The following is a 15,399-nucleotide window of genomic DNA, read 5'->3' on the forward strand; positions in this document are numbered from 1 at the left end:
ATATATATATATATATATATATATATATATATATATGTATATACACACACATAATTACAAGAAGCAATGTATATACACACATATAGTTACAAGAAGCAGAGTACAGCAGGAGGAATAGACAGTGGAAATGTAATGGCTGTGTGTGATGTCAGAGGGTAGTGGATGGGGGAAGGGGGGTTGTCACTGTGTGAGGGATATAAATGATAAATGCCTATTACATTGTTTTGTGTAACTGAAACTAATAAAAAAATGTTTAAAAAAAACACCCACTAAGCATTTGAAATATTTCTATGTGACAGCCTTCAGTGTACTTGGATGAGATAAAATTCTATTTGCAATGGAATCTTCAATTAACTTATTTTTTTTCTCCAGGGACATCATTTTGATTGGTCACGGATATTTACTGTTATGTGTTACCTCAAATAACTTAGATACATCAAGTTTGAAATCCTGGTGTTTAAGGATACTTTCAGGCCATCAGATAATAATGCATATTTCATGAAAGGGATTGCTAGAATGTAAGTTGGACCAGTTTTCAGAGTGAATTTGGAAGAATAAAGAGCTTTACATTTTAAAAAAAGAGGATATGCAATAAAAGATTAGACACTATGCACCAACTGTTAACACCCACACACAAAAACACTGAGTGACTCAAAAACATGTTGCAGAAGCGTATTTATTGACATGGAAAAACATTCACGATACACAGTTAGTCAGGGCTCAGGAGGGCAAGTTACACACACTATTTACAGTATGATCTTCTTTTAGTTTCTTAATTGTTTAAAAACCTCAAAGCATATAACCCAGTATTTTCACACACTGAGAAATGAGTTATCTGACGTAAGTAGAATAAAAGAGTAATCCCTTACACTAAACAGCTTATAGCAACCCTTGCCTCCTTTACGTACTGGGAGTGCCCATTTCACAGAGAGAGTGAGGGTGTCTGTATGCGTGATTGCACGTACTGCTATCTTGTGTGCGCATTTCCGCAACTAGATTATAAGTCCAAGGATATTATCTTTTATGCTGTTTGAAGCCACAAATGGATCTAAGCAGATACTAATGAACAAGTTAGCTTACTTAGGATGAACTGGTTCACTAACTTCTTAAGTGAAATGTTAAGAAGCGTCCCATTGACACAAGGTAAAAATCAACAGGCGTTTTCAGCTCACGATGGAATAGTCATTTGATACCCCCAAAACGTCTAGCTCAAAGCTGGAGACGGCCACAATACTGTGATAAAGATGTAACTCACAATATGCACACTGCAATGAACAAAACATTTTGCAAGGCTCTTTCAGAACAGACAGCTTATTATTAGAGTTTGGAGATTGTTCAAAGTGTTCCCTTTTATTTCTGGCTCATTTTACATTGTCTCAATAATCACTTTAACTTCACGGAAGATGGCCATGAGTGTGTTATAACTCAAGTGATCGACAACTACAATCGAGCCCTTTCTGATATGCTCTTTTATGTTAATAAATATGGCCACGGCACTAACCAGATTGGCTTTTGCTTCTTTCTGGTTAAAGATGAGTTTTAATGCTGCTAATGCCTTTGTATTGATCATGTCTCTGGCTGCAGCTGGGTTCTCAGACAAATTCAACAGTACTTTCAGAACAAGATTTCTGGTTTTACGATTTCCCAGGGACAGCACACGAAAGAGCTCTGAAAAGTAATTGGCAACAATACGGTGATGGTTAGAGTCAGCAGTCAGTTGCCCTAGTATCTTTAATCCAGACTGCTGTCCGGGTGAGTTCAAGGGAAAACACGCCGTTTCCTCACACATATGCTTGACATGTAACTCAACCTTGCGCTGTCTTTCATCCCCAGAAGGGGGATTCAGAGTAATTACGGCCTTTTTCCTCATTTCAGAGGAAGGAAAACTGAGCAAGCTTTCAATAAGCGTCACCACACCCACCTCATTGATGAACTCTTGGGCAAATGGATGAACATGAATGACCCCCATTGCAATTTGAGCTACTTTATGAATGAGAGGATCAGTAGTTGACTTAAGTAAGGTAACAAGTTTTTCAAATTCCTCAGAACTCATGTAGCATTCCATTTTGCAAGGGCAAGCAAATGGCTTAATCCCATTCGCCTCCCTGAACCTGATTTGGCGTCTAATCTCCTCTATGGTCTGAATGCAAGGCTCAGAACCAAATGGGCACTCAGGGATAGGCTGTGAGCATGGAGGAGTGCTCATGGAAGAGCACACTGCTGCCAAAGGCAAAGAAGGGGCATTCTCCTCAGCTGAGGCCAGGACAATATATGAAGGAGGCCTTGTCTCAGATGGGACTTGGGATCTAAATCCTAGCACTGCTGGGGTTACAGCAGGGGCTTTGGGCCAGATAGTGACCTCAGACCAGTCCTTGGGCCTATTCTTTTCATTAATTTCATCCACAGGCTGGGGCCTAACTATCTTACTCACGGGTCTCGGATTAGGGTCAAAACTAGTTTCGTCTCCATCCCAAAACCAGTTCCCGATAACATTCTCTTCTTCCTCCTCCCCAGCCCCTGGCCTAGCCTTGCAGCTAGCCCCGGCCACCACAGGCTCCAGCTTCCCAGCACAGGACGGGGGACCAGGATCAGCTCTCTCTTCATCCTTAGCCCTGGAACGATTACCAGTCTCTTCTCCAGTCCAGAACCCGGAACCAACACTGGTCTCCTCCCCAGCCCAGGAGCAGGCACCAATACCAGCCTTATCTTTACGCATGGACCTGGACTCTGCACTAGCCTCAGCCACACAACGAAACCGAGATACTCCTGTGGCCGTATCTTCAGCTTTGGGGCTGAAATTTGCCAGGGATCCTTCTTTCATCTCAATTACAACCTTGTTCTTAGACACTGCCTTCGTCTCTGGTCCTGAACCTGCCTGAGACCCTGCCTTGGCTACTGCTTTGGCCGGAGTCTTGGCTCCAGGCCTGACTACACCAGCAGCCTCTCTCTTTGCCTCGGGCTCCACACCAGCCTTTTTTGCAGTTTTGGCCTTGTTTCTACTCCGAGTCATGGCTGAAGCCCAGTTATATAGGTAGCCCTATACAGTCTTGGCCTTGGCTCTCAACCTGTCCCAGGCCGATGTCTTGACACTCTTTCACTGGGTCAGAGAGAAACTTTGTAGCAACAGTTACAGTCCACTGTCGGTTCAGCAGGCACGCAGTCCCCTTGCCAAACACACAGCCTCTGTCAATGATACGGACAGAGGGCAGAGGCACTCAGGCCGAGGGAAGGTGATGGGTAATCTTCTGCCACGCCAAGGCCTCCACAGCCACCGCTGGAGACGGACCTGAGGGGGAAGAAGGAAATGGGCTTTGAATCTCTTCCATCTATGCAGGCAGCCACACAGGACGTGACAGAGTAGACAGGGACTGTGTGGTCGGAGAAGTGGAATCGTAGAAAACTGTTACCTCGTTTTATCCCTTCCACACTCCCACGAATGCCCAACAGTGTCCTGCCCTGGCATTGCTACACTCTTTTCTCTGCACTGAATAGTAGCAGGGATGGTGGGAAAGCTTGCTGAAAGGGAGAGAGGCTAAGGAATGCCCAGCCCCCTTGGTATACACCACTACACTCTACAGGTCTATCCAGGTAGGCCGCACACCAACCTGACTGATCTGGTGCAATTTCCTCCTCCTTCCTTGCTTCCAGTGTTGATAAGCCCTACAGCTGAAATCACAGGCAGACCTAAGGACAAAAACACAGGAGGGATTGGAATTCTGAGTTTTGCTGGGCAGACACGCACTCTGCTTTCCAAACCCAATGCCTGCCCTTTTTCAAATCTACAGCTCTGGTTATACAGTTGACCCTTGGGGGACGACACGCGGGTTAGAGATGCTGACCTCGCGTGCAACAGAAAACCCACAGACAACTAAAGTCGGCCCTCAGCACATGTGGATTCCCAACCACAGAGCTGAACCTTGAACAATGAGGGTTTGAACTGCAGTCAGTACAACTGCGTGGGTCCAGTGAACTGCGGTCACATGAAAAAAAAATCCACGTGTAAGTGGACCCGGGCAGTTCAAACACGTGTCGTTCAAGGGTCAACTGTGGAACAACTCTGGCCTCCCTGGTCTTCCTCAGGGTTTCCCTCCCCATTTCCTGGGTATCTATCAATTACCCCATAGGCACGATCCTGGCTCACCCCACACCCATTTCCTATACGCAAATGTGAGGGCAGAGGTGTCTAGAAGATTGGAAGACAGTGGCTCCAAGATATGATCTGGCCTTACTGACGTGCCAACATCCAATTCCCATCCCCACTCAAGAGGGGTGCTCATGCTCACACTCACCTTGGATCCAAGTGAATAGTTTTCGGCCTCTTTCTTAAATACGTTCAAAGCGAACAGCTACCTACAGATTTCAACAGGAACCTACAAAGGAACAAGCCTATAGATAGACAAAAAGGCCAAGGAAGGAAAACAGAGGAGACTGAGTGGGCCCAACACTCATGACAAGTGTTATAACATGCTTTCGTAAGTTCAAGGTCATGTTAAATGTCTCCCACCTGTCTGCTCCTCCCAAATGACTCCCCCTGCATTCCCCTAAGACCTGCAGCTTGTCTATTTACACCTCCCAACTCTGAAGTCAGTCATTTTCCCAGCAGAGGCCACACCTCTCTCCCTGAACAAAAATGAGGTGCCAGAGTGGGTAGTGGAAAATACGCAACTGTATTTAGAAAGCAGGCAGTAATGATAATGGGGACGGTTATTTCCACAGCACCCCTGCATGACCCTGCCTTTTCCTCTTCTCCATGCATGCATAGATCCTACCTCATTCAGCACCTATGCCAGCCAGTCCTCGCAGCAGGGGACCTCTGGAGATGCGATCCTTCCCCCCAAAGAACAGTCCTCTAGCTGCAGAAGAGTCACGCCCTACAGAAAGAGGTAGGGGCATTCAGCCAAACACCAGGAAATTATGTTGATAATGGTAGAAAAGACATCAGGTTAATTAATGGGCAGATACTCAGAATTCAGGTCCTAACATCTCCTTTTCAAGGATCAGGAAATAAGCAAAAAAACAAACAAAAAAATGTCTTCCAACTCCCATGGTTCCTCAGGTATCCACCCTCAGGAACTCCACAACATCTGTGGAACTACCTCTGTCCCGAAATGACAGGGACTAGGCCGGGAGGATGGAGATGATGCTTAGGTTTCCGGAAGCAGCAAGTAAAGAAGCAGAACGACTTCATGCGTTCTAAATTGCTTTTTCCAAAACCTCCCCTCTATTCTGAACCACCGCCCCCCAGTATCTCAACATATTAAAGTGGGCTGGGATGTCGAGAAAACAGATTCCCCAAGGACAAAGGTGGAGTAACAGCGCACTCTTTATTTCCATGGACCCTTCCAGTCAGAGTTGATGGGTTCCTCACCCCGCCATTTGCTTGCACGTAATTGGGTGTAAGATCTAAATATGCAGGAAATAAAACTGCTGTCTTAAGAGAAAGGCACACATTTCATTTTCGTGTCTCCGCCCTCCCTTCCCCCCCCCACCTCCCCACCCCACCCCACCCCACCCCCACTCCGGTTCCAGCTGTTGTTTCTCAGTCTAGCTGTGTAGGACTCAGCGCCCTGGCCCATGTGGGAATCGAACCCACGACCTCGGCTATAGGAGCACAGCACTCCAACCGCCTGACCCACCGGGCCGCCCCTCATTTTGGTGTCTTCTTAATCTACCCAGTCAGTACCCCTTTCGCTGCCGCGCAGACGGCAGACTTTGCACCAACGAGGCACCTGTGGGAAGGGATAGCACCAAGGACGCGGGGCCCAACAGGCCCCTTTCCAGAATCAGGGCCCGGAGTAGCCAACACCCCCGCCCCGCCGCCCTCCATCCCAGCTCCGGCTCAGGGCTCCGCCATTTCTCCCGCAGCAGCAGCCTCCCCCACCGGCCTCTCCCGGAAAGCAGGCTGGGGGGAGGCCGCGTGGGTCGCTTCCCCAGGAGCCCAGGGAGCCTCTCAGGCCCCTCCCGGACCCTGGGCCGGGCCCCAGCCCGTCGCCTCCGCGCCTCCGCGCCTCCGCGCGGGCGACCCCGGAGCTGCGCACCTCTCTCCAAAACCGGCTCGGACCCGTTCGCCGCCTCCGCCTCCTCGCCAGGATGCCAGGGGCTGGGCGCGGGTCGTAAGCTGCCGAGAGTGGGGGGCCACCGCCCGCGTCCAGAGCACCCGCACTTGCCTTTCAAGGCTCGGGCCCGCGTGGCCGGCCTCCCCTCCCCTCGGACCTCCTCACTCGGATCCTCCCTGCCTCGCGTGCGCACCGAATTGCAAAGAGGCGTCCGGCCCCCGCGCCGCTGCGCCAAACCCGGCAGGGGCTGCGCAGGATGCGGCACGAACCGCCGGCCGCGAGGGTGTCGGGAAAGCGGGGCGGAGGGAGGTCGCACCAATGGGCTCAACGCACCCGCCTCCGCTCGGCGCCCCCCAGTTCCGACCCGGAGGGGGCGGGGCCGGGAGCAGCCCCAGCCTGAGGGGCAGGTAACGCCAGCCCGCCTCAGTGGACCTCCGCGGCCCCCTGCCGGGAGCCCCCACGACGTTTCCGGCCCTATAACCTCTGGGACCCCGGGCGGGGGTGGGGGTGCAGGATCCGCAGGTCGGGAGCAGCAGCGCGTGGATACAAAGCGCCCCTAGGTGTGTCTGGCCCCCTCCCTGGCTGTCATCCTTCCAGGACGCTGATGGGAGGGGGGCTGGGAGAATGCTGGCTGGGAACCGACTGGCCATCGAAGGCCAGACCGACCCTGAGGTCCTGAGGTGCCCCCCCCCGTTCTTTCATTGTTTGGGGGCCCAGGGAGGAAAGTGGAGAGGGGGCTGCCACGGAGGCCTCACCACTGCCCCCCTCCTAAAGGCAGACCTAGACCTCTAACCCTGGGACAGAATCCACTGCTCTGCGCCCAGATTCATTCTTGCTGCCACACTGCTTTTTTCTCATTCGAAATGCTAGCACACGTTGTTGCCATTTTGCCGTCCCCACAGTTGCCCAAGAAAGAGGACCTTTCCCTGTCAGGACCATACAATCCTCGCTGTCTGTGACCCCACAGCCAAGTGTCAGGTACCAGGTAGGGACCGTCCTGGTTCCTCTTCCTGTCCTCTGTCTTGTCTTGCAGTCCCATCCAAGCTCTCATGATCTTTGCCAGTGTGCAAATGTGGCAGGGATTAATTAGAAGCAGTTTAGGTCTCGGCCACTTGCAATACACCCCTGTGTAGCTTATCCATTAGAGCTGTCAACACAGTAATCATACATGTTGTAAATTCCCTGATAATCACAAAATCTGCATTACATCTCAGTCTGGTTCTGATGCTTACTCTCTATCCTCGAGCTGTGCCTGTTCTTGTCTTTGGCACGCCTTATAATTTTTTGTTGAAAGCTGGATATGATGTGTTGGGTAACAGGAACTGAGGTAAACAGACCCGTAGCAAGAAGTTTTGCGTTAGCTGGTTTGCAGTTGAGCTGTGTGTAACGTTTGCTGTAGCTGTAGGTGCCAGGGTCTTCAAATTCTTCTGGTGTCCTTATTTTTGTCTCTCCTCTTAGCTTTGGGCTTCCCTAATTACCCCTTGCACAGTCTGCGTGTTGTAGCTCTTTTAGCGGTACTGCACTGCTATTACACTGGAGGCTTGTGACAAGGTAAAAACGTGGGGAGAAGTGTTCTATAATCTTACAATTAAATCTCAGGCTTTTGTGGACCTGTGTCCCTAGGCTGTGACCTTCACAAGTGTTTCTTAGCTTCTTTCTCCTCCTTATGTGAAAATGGAAGGATAGAGTGGGCTCGATAGGAAGAATGCCCTTCCCTCAGCTGGGATGAGGCTCTGGCAAAGCCTTTTCCCCTGCGGAGTAAGGCCTTTGTCACTGAGAAGGCTCTGGGTGTATTTCACAAGAGCACAATTCCCCTCCCACTGCCGGACCAACTAGGGGATCTGCCTGGGATCTTCACTGGGAGAACCCTCTAGAGTTCCCATATTTAAAGCCCACTAACCTTCTAAGACTGCAGGTCGGGTTTCTCACTCTCATACTCTTCCACACTCAGCCTCCAGCAGTTTGTCAAAATTACCTGTTTGTGTCTCTAGCCGTTTCTGCGCTATGTAAGGAGAGATAGGCTGTGACTCTCCAGATTTGTCTTTCTCCAGAATTTGGGGTGGTCATTTGCCCTGTGACCTCAGCTCTCTGACGGGTCTAAGGTCTAAGGTCTCTTCACTGATTCTGTCTGTTCAGCTTTCTTTCAGGTTATAAGTACGGGAGCAATGTCTTCCAAGCTCTTCACATGTCAGAACTGAAACTGGAAATCTGGCCTGGCCTATGGATTTTAACTGGGTAGGTAAAGATCGGTGAGTGATAAGCTTTTGTCCTCTTATTTTCACCTGAACTTTAAGTCTGGAAATAAAGTTGCTCTGCAAATCCTAGCTGCTCCATAATTATTAGCCCTTTCCCTTCCCAGGTGTAGAAAATGTGTGTGGCTCTCACAGCTTGGCATGTCAGCCTCCAAATTCTTAACCTGGAGTGCAGACTAGGATTCCGACTTCCTGAATCAAAGTTCCTCGTGGTGAGGTCGGAGCCAACTGTGACTTAACCGTAGGAGAACAAAGTCACCTCTGTCACCACCAGCACCGAGAGCCAGTTCACTATACTACTAGGTGCTTGCTTAGACTAGAGTAACCACTTTCGGAGCCCCGGGAGCACTTTCTAAAAGGAGGCTGCAAGGTAAGGTTGGGGCTTTCTCCTCTGGGCTCTACTCTAGGACTTGGCCGGACTTCAGAGCCAGGCAGTCCAAACTTTGAATAGAGACTTTGCCACTAAGTATTTGTGTCACTTTGGAAAAGGTACTCCATGTTTCTGTGACTCAGTTAACGCGTCCCCCACAGGATTCTCCTGCACACTGAATGAGAAACTGTCCGATATTCTGAAATACCTGCATGTATCAGGTCTCTGTAGTTCCTTTTAAAATTGTGATCTAGTCATATTATGGGGTAGGCTGGGGTAAGTAGGAAAGAGTAGATGAGAACTTCGTGGTGGCTCTTAGAGGTCACGAAAGCTAAGACATTGCCACTGTGCTGTTCGTTACTGTCACCTCAGTGCTCTGTATACTGTTCTGCTTCCCATAATTACAAAAAGAACATCATCTTTGCGTAAGTATGCCCTCCTCCTCCTCCTCCTCGTCTTCCTCCTCCTCCTCGTAGTCACATTTCACAGGGGGCCTGATCCCGGTTCCAGGGGTCAGTCTGCTTGGTCTAGGGGTAATCCATCCCCTTGGTACTCTCTGGTTCAGGAAGGGGTGGTGATCTAACTCTGCTCAATGGGACATTAGGAGAAGACTGCAGGACTTCTGAGGAAAGTGTCCTCACTCATAAGAAAAGGCCATCGAGAAAGATTGTCTGCTTTTCTTACTCAGGAACTTGCTTGTGCCCTAGAATTATTGCGGCCATCAAGCTTCCAGCCTTAGGATGGAGGCTGATACTGTGAATGGCAGGAGGAGGAGATGGAAAAACAGCTGAGTCCTTAGCTGAATCAAACAACCATCGAGGCCTCAGCACTTCCAGTCCATGGATAATAAATTTCCTTATTCAGTTAGTTTTAGTTAAGTTCCTTGTTGTATGAAAATGGAACAAACTTAAATGACATGTATGTTCACGCACAAAACAACTCATCAGTGAGTAACAGTTCCTGACTTTTGTCTGTCAGTAAGCACCTACCTCTTAGAACCAGTGGCAGAGCTCATGTTCCCAGGTGAAAGGAACAATGTAGATTCTGACCGCCTTGCCTAATGAATGGCTGCCAGAGGTCTGACAGCTGTGGTTGGCTTCTGTTGTAGACTGAAAAGGAAAGCTTCAGGCAGAAAACCTAGATACTTACCTTTCTAGGGGGTTAGGAGGTACTTTAAATACTTGAGATCCTAGATAAGCCTGGTTTCAGTTCGGAGAGTCATTGTGTGAAAGTGCACCCTTCTGAAATGTCCATAATATAAAGATATCAGAACTATCTGCTTTCAATTCAGGGGGCTGTACTGAGGTTGAGAAAGATAAATTCATAGTGTCAACAGTTAGAAAGGTTGGAGAACATTCCCCAGGCGTACTGCACCAGACAACACAGGCGTCAAAATAGGTGGATATTTGGGATTTATCAAGAGCTGGGATTTTGCCAGGACAGTGGAGCCAGGCACTACAGGACATGGTAGGCCAGTAGTAAAAATGATGGACTGCAATGGACCTTTAAGTTGGGAAGGAAGGAAAAGCTGGAGTAGGGTGATACACTAGGAGAACAGGACAAGGGACAGGAGGTCTGACACACTCCGGTTTAAGTGTCTTTTTGATGAATAAAGCACTTTGCTACAAACTGTAAGGAACAGAAAATCTGAGGAAGATAGTGACAGTGACGATGGCAGCTTTTAGTGACCATTAGCACTAGGGGGATATAGATGTAGCCTAATGGTGATGCACGTCGGCTCCAGATTCAAACGATAAAGATTTCACTCTCAGCTCTTCTGTTAACCAACTCAGTGAGCTTGGCCAAGTTACTTAACCAGTCTGTGCCCCAGCTTCCCCACATCAAGAACGGAGACAACAACGGCATCTATTCCATAAGTTTGTTGTGAGGATAAAATAAGTCAATGCATTTAGAAGAGCATCTGGTACACGTAAAGCACCCAATACATTTTAATATCAACAGTAGTTACTATCATAAGCAGTAAAAGGCTCAGGTGTTGCCATCAGACGGAAAGGTTTGATTTACACTTCCAGAGTCCAAGTTTCTTCCTCTGTGCTACCTGTCCCTCAACACTAGTTCTGCCTATTTCATTTAAACAAAAAGAAACACCACTCTAGAACATGGTATAAAGAAACGAAAGCTTAAATCGGGGCAAATAAAATACAGGGTAAACATACAGGAGGGAGGAATTACTTCCTACCAAGGGGCAAAGAGTAAGGGTGAGGGTGTCAGAAAGACTTCAAACACACCTAGCATTTGAGCGGAGCCTAAAAGGATGAGTATGGTTCCCGTAGGCAGAGAACGATTGTGAGAGCACTGAAGATTGAGTGAACAGTGTGGGGAAAGGCACAGAAGTAGTCAAGCAGAGGGGATAGTTGGGTTGGGAAACAGCAGGAGAGTCCAGTGTGGCCTGAGTGCAGGCAAAGTGGAGCAGGGCTTGGACAAGGGTGAGGCACCTGAGAGGGAGTGCCTCCTGAAACTGTGTGTGTCCTTATCTCATTCCAGCCCCTACACTGACTTGGAAGGATGTGTTGGGAGGTGGAGACAGAAAGGTGGACTTGTATGGAAGGGTGCAGGGCCTTGAAACCCTGCATAGGGAACCTGGTGGTCTCCTATAGAGGAGATCCCACTGAAGGCTGCTCTTTGGAAACTGGGGGCAGAGAGTGTCAGTGGGTGCTAATCGTCCAGCAAGGCTGTAAGAAGATACCTTCCCTTCATTTATGACTGAAGAGATGACAATTTCACTCAAACTTTATCCCGAGGCAGCAACATTTTAGGTCAAATGACATCTGAATGGACCCTGATATTTATTCCATGAGCTAGCCCGTAATATTTATCCAGAAAGGGGACAGAAACAAAAGAGCCATATGAGTGATGAGGTCTTTACCTCATCTACACTCCAGAAAAAAAATGAGGGATGATCCTGGCCTAGGAGTGATCAGAACAGAAATAATCACCTTAATTCTTGGAGACACACACACACACACACACACCAGTTACCCCGCCCTCTGGCTGAGACACAGGTGTGAACTGGTTAAGTATCTGCTTCGGGATGCCCATGGGACTTAGAGATAGACAGCTAGCACACAATGTGAAGGTCCCCAAATATAAGTGCAGAACCCCCAGCAGACTTCTAAGCTGAGGGAGCTCCGATAAGAAAAAAAATGATAGAGGACTTTAAAAATCATCTAAATGCAGGGATATGTCACAAAAACATAGGCTGCTTTTTCACCCATAATATACGGGTGAGCTCTGCCTCCTTCACTTTATCTTGTGTATGTATGATACACAGGATCTGAGGTAGGTTTACAGATAAGATGCCAGTTCCAAGTCTTTGGGGGGCCACCCATACTTCTGACTGACCAGTTATAAATTCAGCGGTTACCATGACCCCATCAGGTTTGATAATTTACTAGAACAACTCACAGAATTCACTAAAAGTGCTATTCTTCGAATTATAGTTTTATTATAAAGGATACACATAGGACAAGGTCTGGAAGGGCCTTAGACACACAGCTGCCATGCCCTCTTCCCACGGGTTCCAGGTGTATATCCCCCTGCCCGGATATCAGTGTGTTTACCAACCAGGAAGCTGCACAAAGCCCAGAGTTTTTACTGGGGATTTCATATGTAAGCACAATTAAATCACTGGCCACCTGACTGAATCCCAAACCCAGCCCTCCTTCCTGCAGTGGCCAAAGTTCCAACTCTAATCACGTGGTTGGTCCTTCTGGTGACCAGGCCACATCATTAGGCCACCTAAGGGCCCACCAGAGATCAGTTCATTAGCATAACAAAGACACTCCTATCACTCAAGGATTCCCAAGGATTTTGAAGCTCTGTGCCAGGAACCAGGGAGAAAGGCTAGATCTATTCTTTCTATACCACACCACGGTTCAGGTATTTATTCTCCTATGTCAAACTCTAAAAACACACAGACACAGACCATCGACAACAGAGCTTGAGTGGAAAGACCACAACCTCAACATTGGCCACCACACTTAGATTACCTTAATTCTGGAGCGTGGAGGAAAGAGGATAACCAAGGAGGCAGGGGTAAGAGAGGAGGAGGTAGTCCTAGGCCTCAGTCTGCAATTTTACCCCACGTACCCACTGTTCAATCCTAGCTTTTCAATGTAAACAGGAGGGCCTGAAGTCCTATTACAGCACCGTTTCAACCTATACTGAGGATAAAAATAAGGATATGAGTAGGCTTAGGAAAAGTAATTACTTCCTAAACTACCTTAGTAGCCAGCCTTGGGGCATCAGGGGGGTAATATTCTGTTAGAGAGAGGACAAGGACTTAGGAAAGGCTGCTACCTAGGATGAGAACACGGGGATGAGCCCTAAGAATCGGGCAAAACACACGGAAGAGAGCCAAGTGTCTGCAGAGGGGAACCTATGAGACCAGGCATACAGCAGTTTCTGCAGGTGTTTCCCAGAAAAAGCCTGCCCTGCGACCCAGGAATGAAAAGGGAGGGAGCCTCAGACGTAGTTGCCCCAGATGGGAGGAAGCTGCTGCCTGGGGCTGAGATCCAGAGATCCTCTTGGGGGCTGAGAAGCCTGGCAGTATCCCAATGAGAAATCCTCCGTGAGGGGCCCACCGCATCTAGGTTCCCTCCTCCTGAGTCCGTCCGCCTCCCTCTTCCCTAGAGCTGCCCAGATTGGGGTTCGTTTCTCTCTCGTATTCCAGGGTGGAGCCTGGGAGCAAAATGCAGACGTAAACCGCCCTTCTTCTCCCCCACCCTACCCCAAATCTGAGCCGGTCTCAGCCATTCCCATTGTCCGGAACAGACAGACCGCGTAGAGAGTGAGTGGCGAACAGATGGGAGGACAGGGGTGTTGCGCAAGGTCCCCATCCTCACACCTGCTTTTCCAGAGCCAGTGGCAGCACCGGTTTACACGAATTGGGTGGCCACGAAGGTCACTTCACCGCTTCCTGTCTCTGGGCTTCCCCTGAAGCCAACTGCCTCCATGTGTCGTCCACCTCCCCCACCCACACCAAGAAACGCAGACTGAAAGACCGCGGTGCGGGGTGCGGGGTTCGGGGTGCGGGGAGCGGGGGCGGGGGCGGGGCGTTCAGAAGGCCGGAGGGGGCGGGAGGGTCCCAGGCACTTACTGCACCGGATCTAGGCTCAGCCACCGCGTCCCGCGGATGCCATTTCGGGGCCTCGCACCCACCCGGTCCGCCAGCGAGCGATCGCCGCTTCTCTCCGCGTGTGCCTCCCGCCGGATGACTTCCTGCCTCTTGAGCTCCGCGACAACAGACAGCCCTGCTAAGACGCTCGCGACCGGCCGCGGGATTGTTTCCTCTACCTACAAATGCTGCCGCTCGGGTCGCTCGAGAGAGTAGTTTCCAGGCTGGTGCGGCGTGGCGAAACACCCCGCACGCCCCCACCCTAGCGTCCCGCCACTCCTCCCGCGGCAGTCGGCCGGTCCTCACGCGCGCGTCCTTCCCCACTCTTTTGCGTGCGACACACCTCGAGGCCCGCCCAACGGAGGGCGTGCTCACGTGACCCACCGTCGGCCCACGTGACCTCGCGGGCGGCTGTCTGCCACAGCCCTGCAGCACCGGGGCAGAAACTTCTGCTTGTGAGGTTGAGCTGCCTGCTTGCAGAACCTGCAGCTCCTGATCGTGGCGAAGACCGGGAGCTGGAGGAAGGCGGGGTAGGGAGCTCGCGCTCCAGCCCGAGGCCTGGCCTTTGCCCTGTAGGAGCCCAGCGATGGCGGGGGAACATTCGATGAGGGGTTTGGAGACGATCTGACTTTGAATGTTCTGTCTAAAACTCGGGGCGACATCTCAAAACACACACAGGATCCGTCCTGAAAAATTTTGATAGGCAAAATAACGCTGAAACTCCAATTTCCAGCACCGGGATGATCCCCGTTAACACTTGTGGTTTGTGAAGGGAGGCAAAACTGCTATTTTGCTCTATTTCCATAAACCTTGCATGCTAGGTGGGGGGCGGGGGGTGAGGTGGGGAGAAAGCATGCGGCACTGCCAACAAAATTGCACAAATCTCGGATAAAGACAGCACAGGTTACTGGATATTATTTCAGTGCACTGCTCGGCTTCACTTTTTATTAATCCAGCACGTTTTCTTCACTTAGAGGCTGGTGTTAACCGGTAGATATTTTGTCCAATAGATACTGGAAATGACTTATGTCCAGTGGAACAGATAACATCAGTGGTTACAATTGAATACCTTGAACATATTAACTAGTTTTCTATTTAACCCAGCAATGTTATCTTAACATTTGTCAATCTTCTACGTATGTATGAAATTTAACATTATTTTGTTTTTATTATGATTAGATTGTGTACGTTGTATGCACACATACAGGTATGTCCTTCAACCACTTTCATAATCTTAGCAGCTCTTCACTGTATTGAAAAATCTTTTGCATGTTCATTTCTAATTTGAGTCATAATTTTACCTTTCAACAGTTAACAGCATCCTCAGACAAAACAGAAATAACGTTTTCACTGTGTCTAAAAAATAATAAAACCTATTTCTCACAAGTCTGGATTCCCTCTCCAAACCAACTCTATCCCTGAGTTCTGTGATTTGTATCTGAAAGTATGGCATGACCGTTTTACTTATTAATGTGGAAAATATAACATAAAAGTTACCATTTTAAAGTGTACAATTCAGTGGGATTAAGTACATTCACAATGTTGTGCAACCATCGCCACTGTCTATCTATTTCCAGAACTCTG

General features: G+C 49.2%; 1 protein-coding gene across 10 annotated transcripts; it reads right to left on the bottom strand.

The window, feature by feature from the left end:
* Positions 1 to 658: 658 nt before the first annotated feature.
* On the bottom strand, positions 659 to 14,168 carry LOC308495541 (G protein-coupled receptor associated sorting protein 3-like). Of its 10 annotated transcripts, none has more exons than XR_013992998.1 (5): positions 5,322 to 5,423; positions 4,770 to 4,871; positions 4,290 to 4,386; positions 3,606 to 3,684; positions 659 to 3,286 (listed from the first exon to the last, which is right to left on the bottom strand). XR_013992998.1 is itself a non-coding variant. In XM_081043949.1 (5 exons), exon 5 carries the CDS (start codon positions 3,008 to 3,010, stop codon positions 1,367 to 1,369), a length of 1,644 nt encoding a protein of 547 aa, XP_080900075.1. In that variant the 5' UTR covers positions 3,011 to 3,286; positions 3,606 to 3,684; positions 4,290 to 4,370; positions 4,770 to 4,871; positions 13,860 to 14,168; the 3' UTR covers positions 659 to 1,366. The 10 variants fall into 10 exon arrangements, 9 of the variants coding, with proteins under 9 accessions (XP_080900075.1, XP_080900072.1, XP_080900067.1 ...); XM_081043949.1 differs by lacking the exon at positions 5,322 to 5,423 and adding an exon at positions 13,860 to 14,168 and having other exon boundaries at positions 4,290 to 4,370; XM_081043946.1 differs by lacking the exon at positions 5,322 to 5,423 and adding an exon at positions 13,798 to 14,168 and having other exon boundaries at positions 4,290 to 4,370.
* Between the last annotated feature and the right edge of the window lie 1,231 nt (positions 14,169 to 15,399).

Source organism: Rhinolophus hipposideros, assembly GCF_964194185.1.
Source record: "Rhinolophus hipposideros genome assembly, chromosome: X".
NCBI classification, from domain to species: domain Eukaryota; kingdom Metazoa; phylum Chordata; class Mammalia; order Chiroptera; family Rhinolophidae; genus Rhinolophus; species Rhinolophus hipposideros.

Excerpts from the sequence above, each read along its gene's own strand:
- LOC308495541 (XM_081043949.1), bottom strand. The coding sequence starts at position 3,010 with ATGACTCGGAGTAGAAACAAGGCCAAAACTGCAAAAAAGGCTGGTGTG.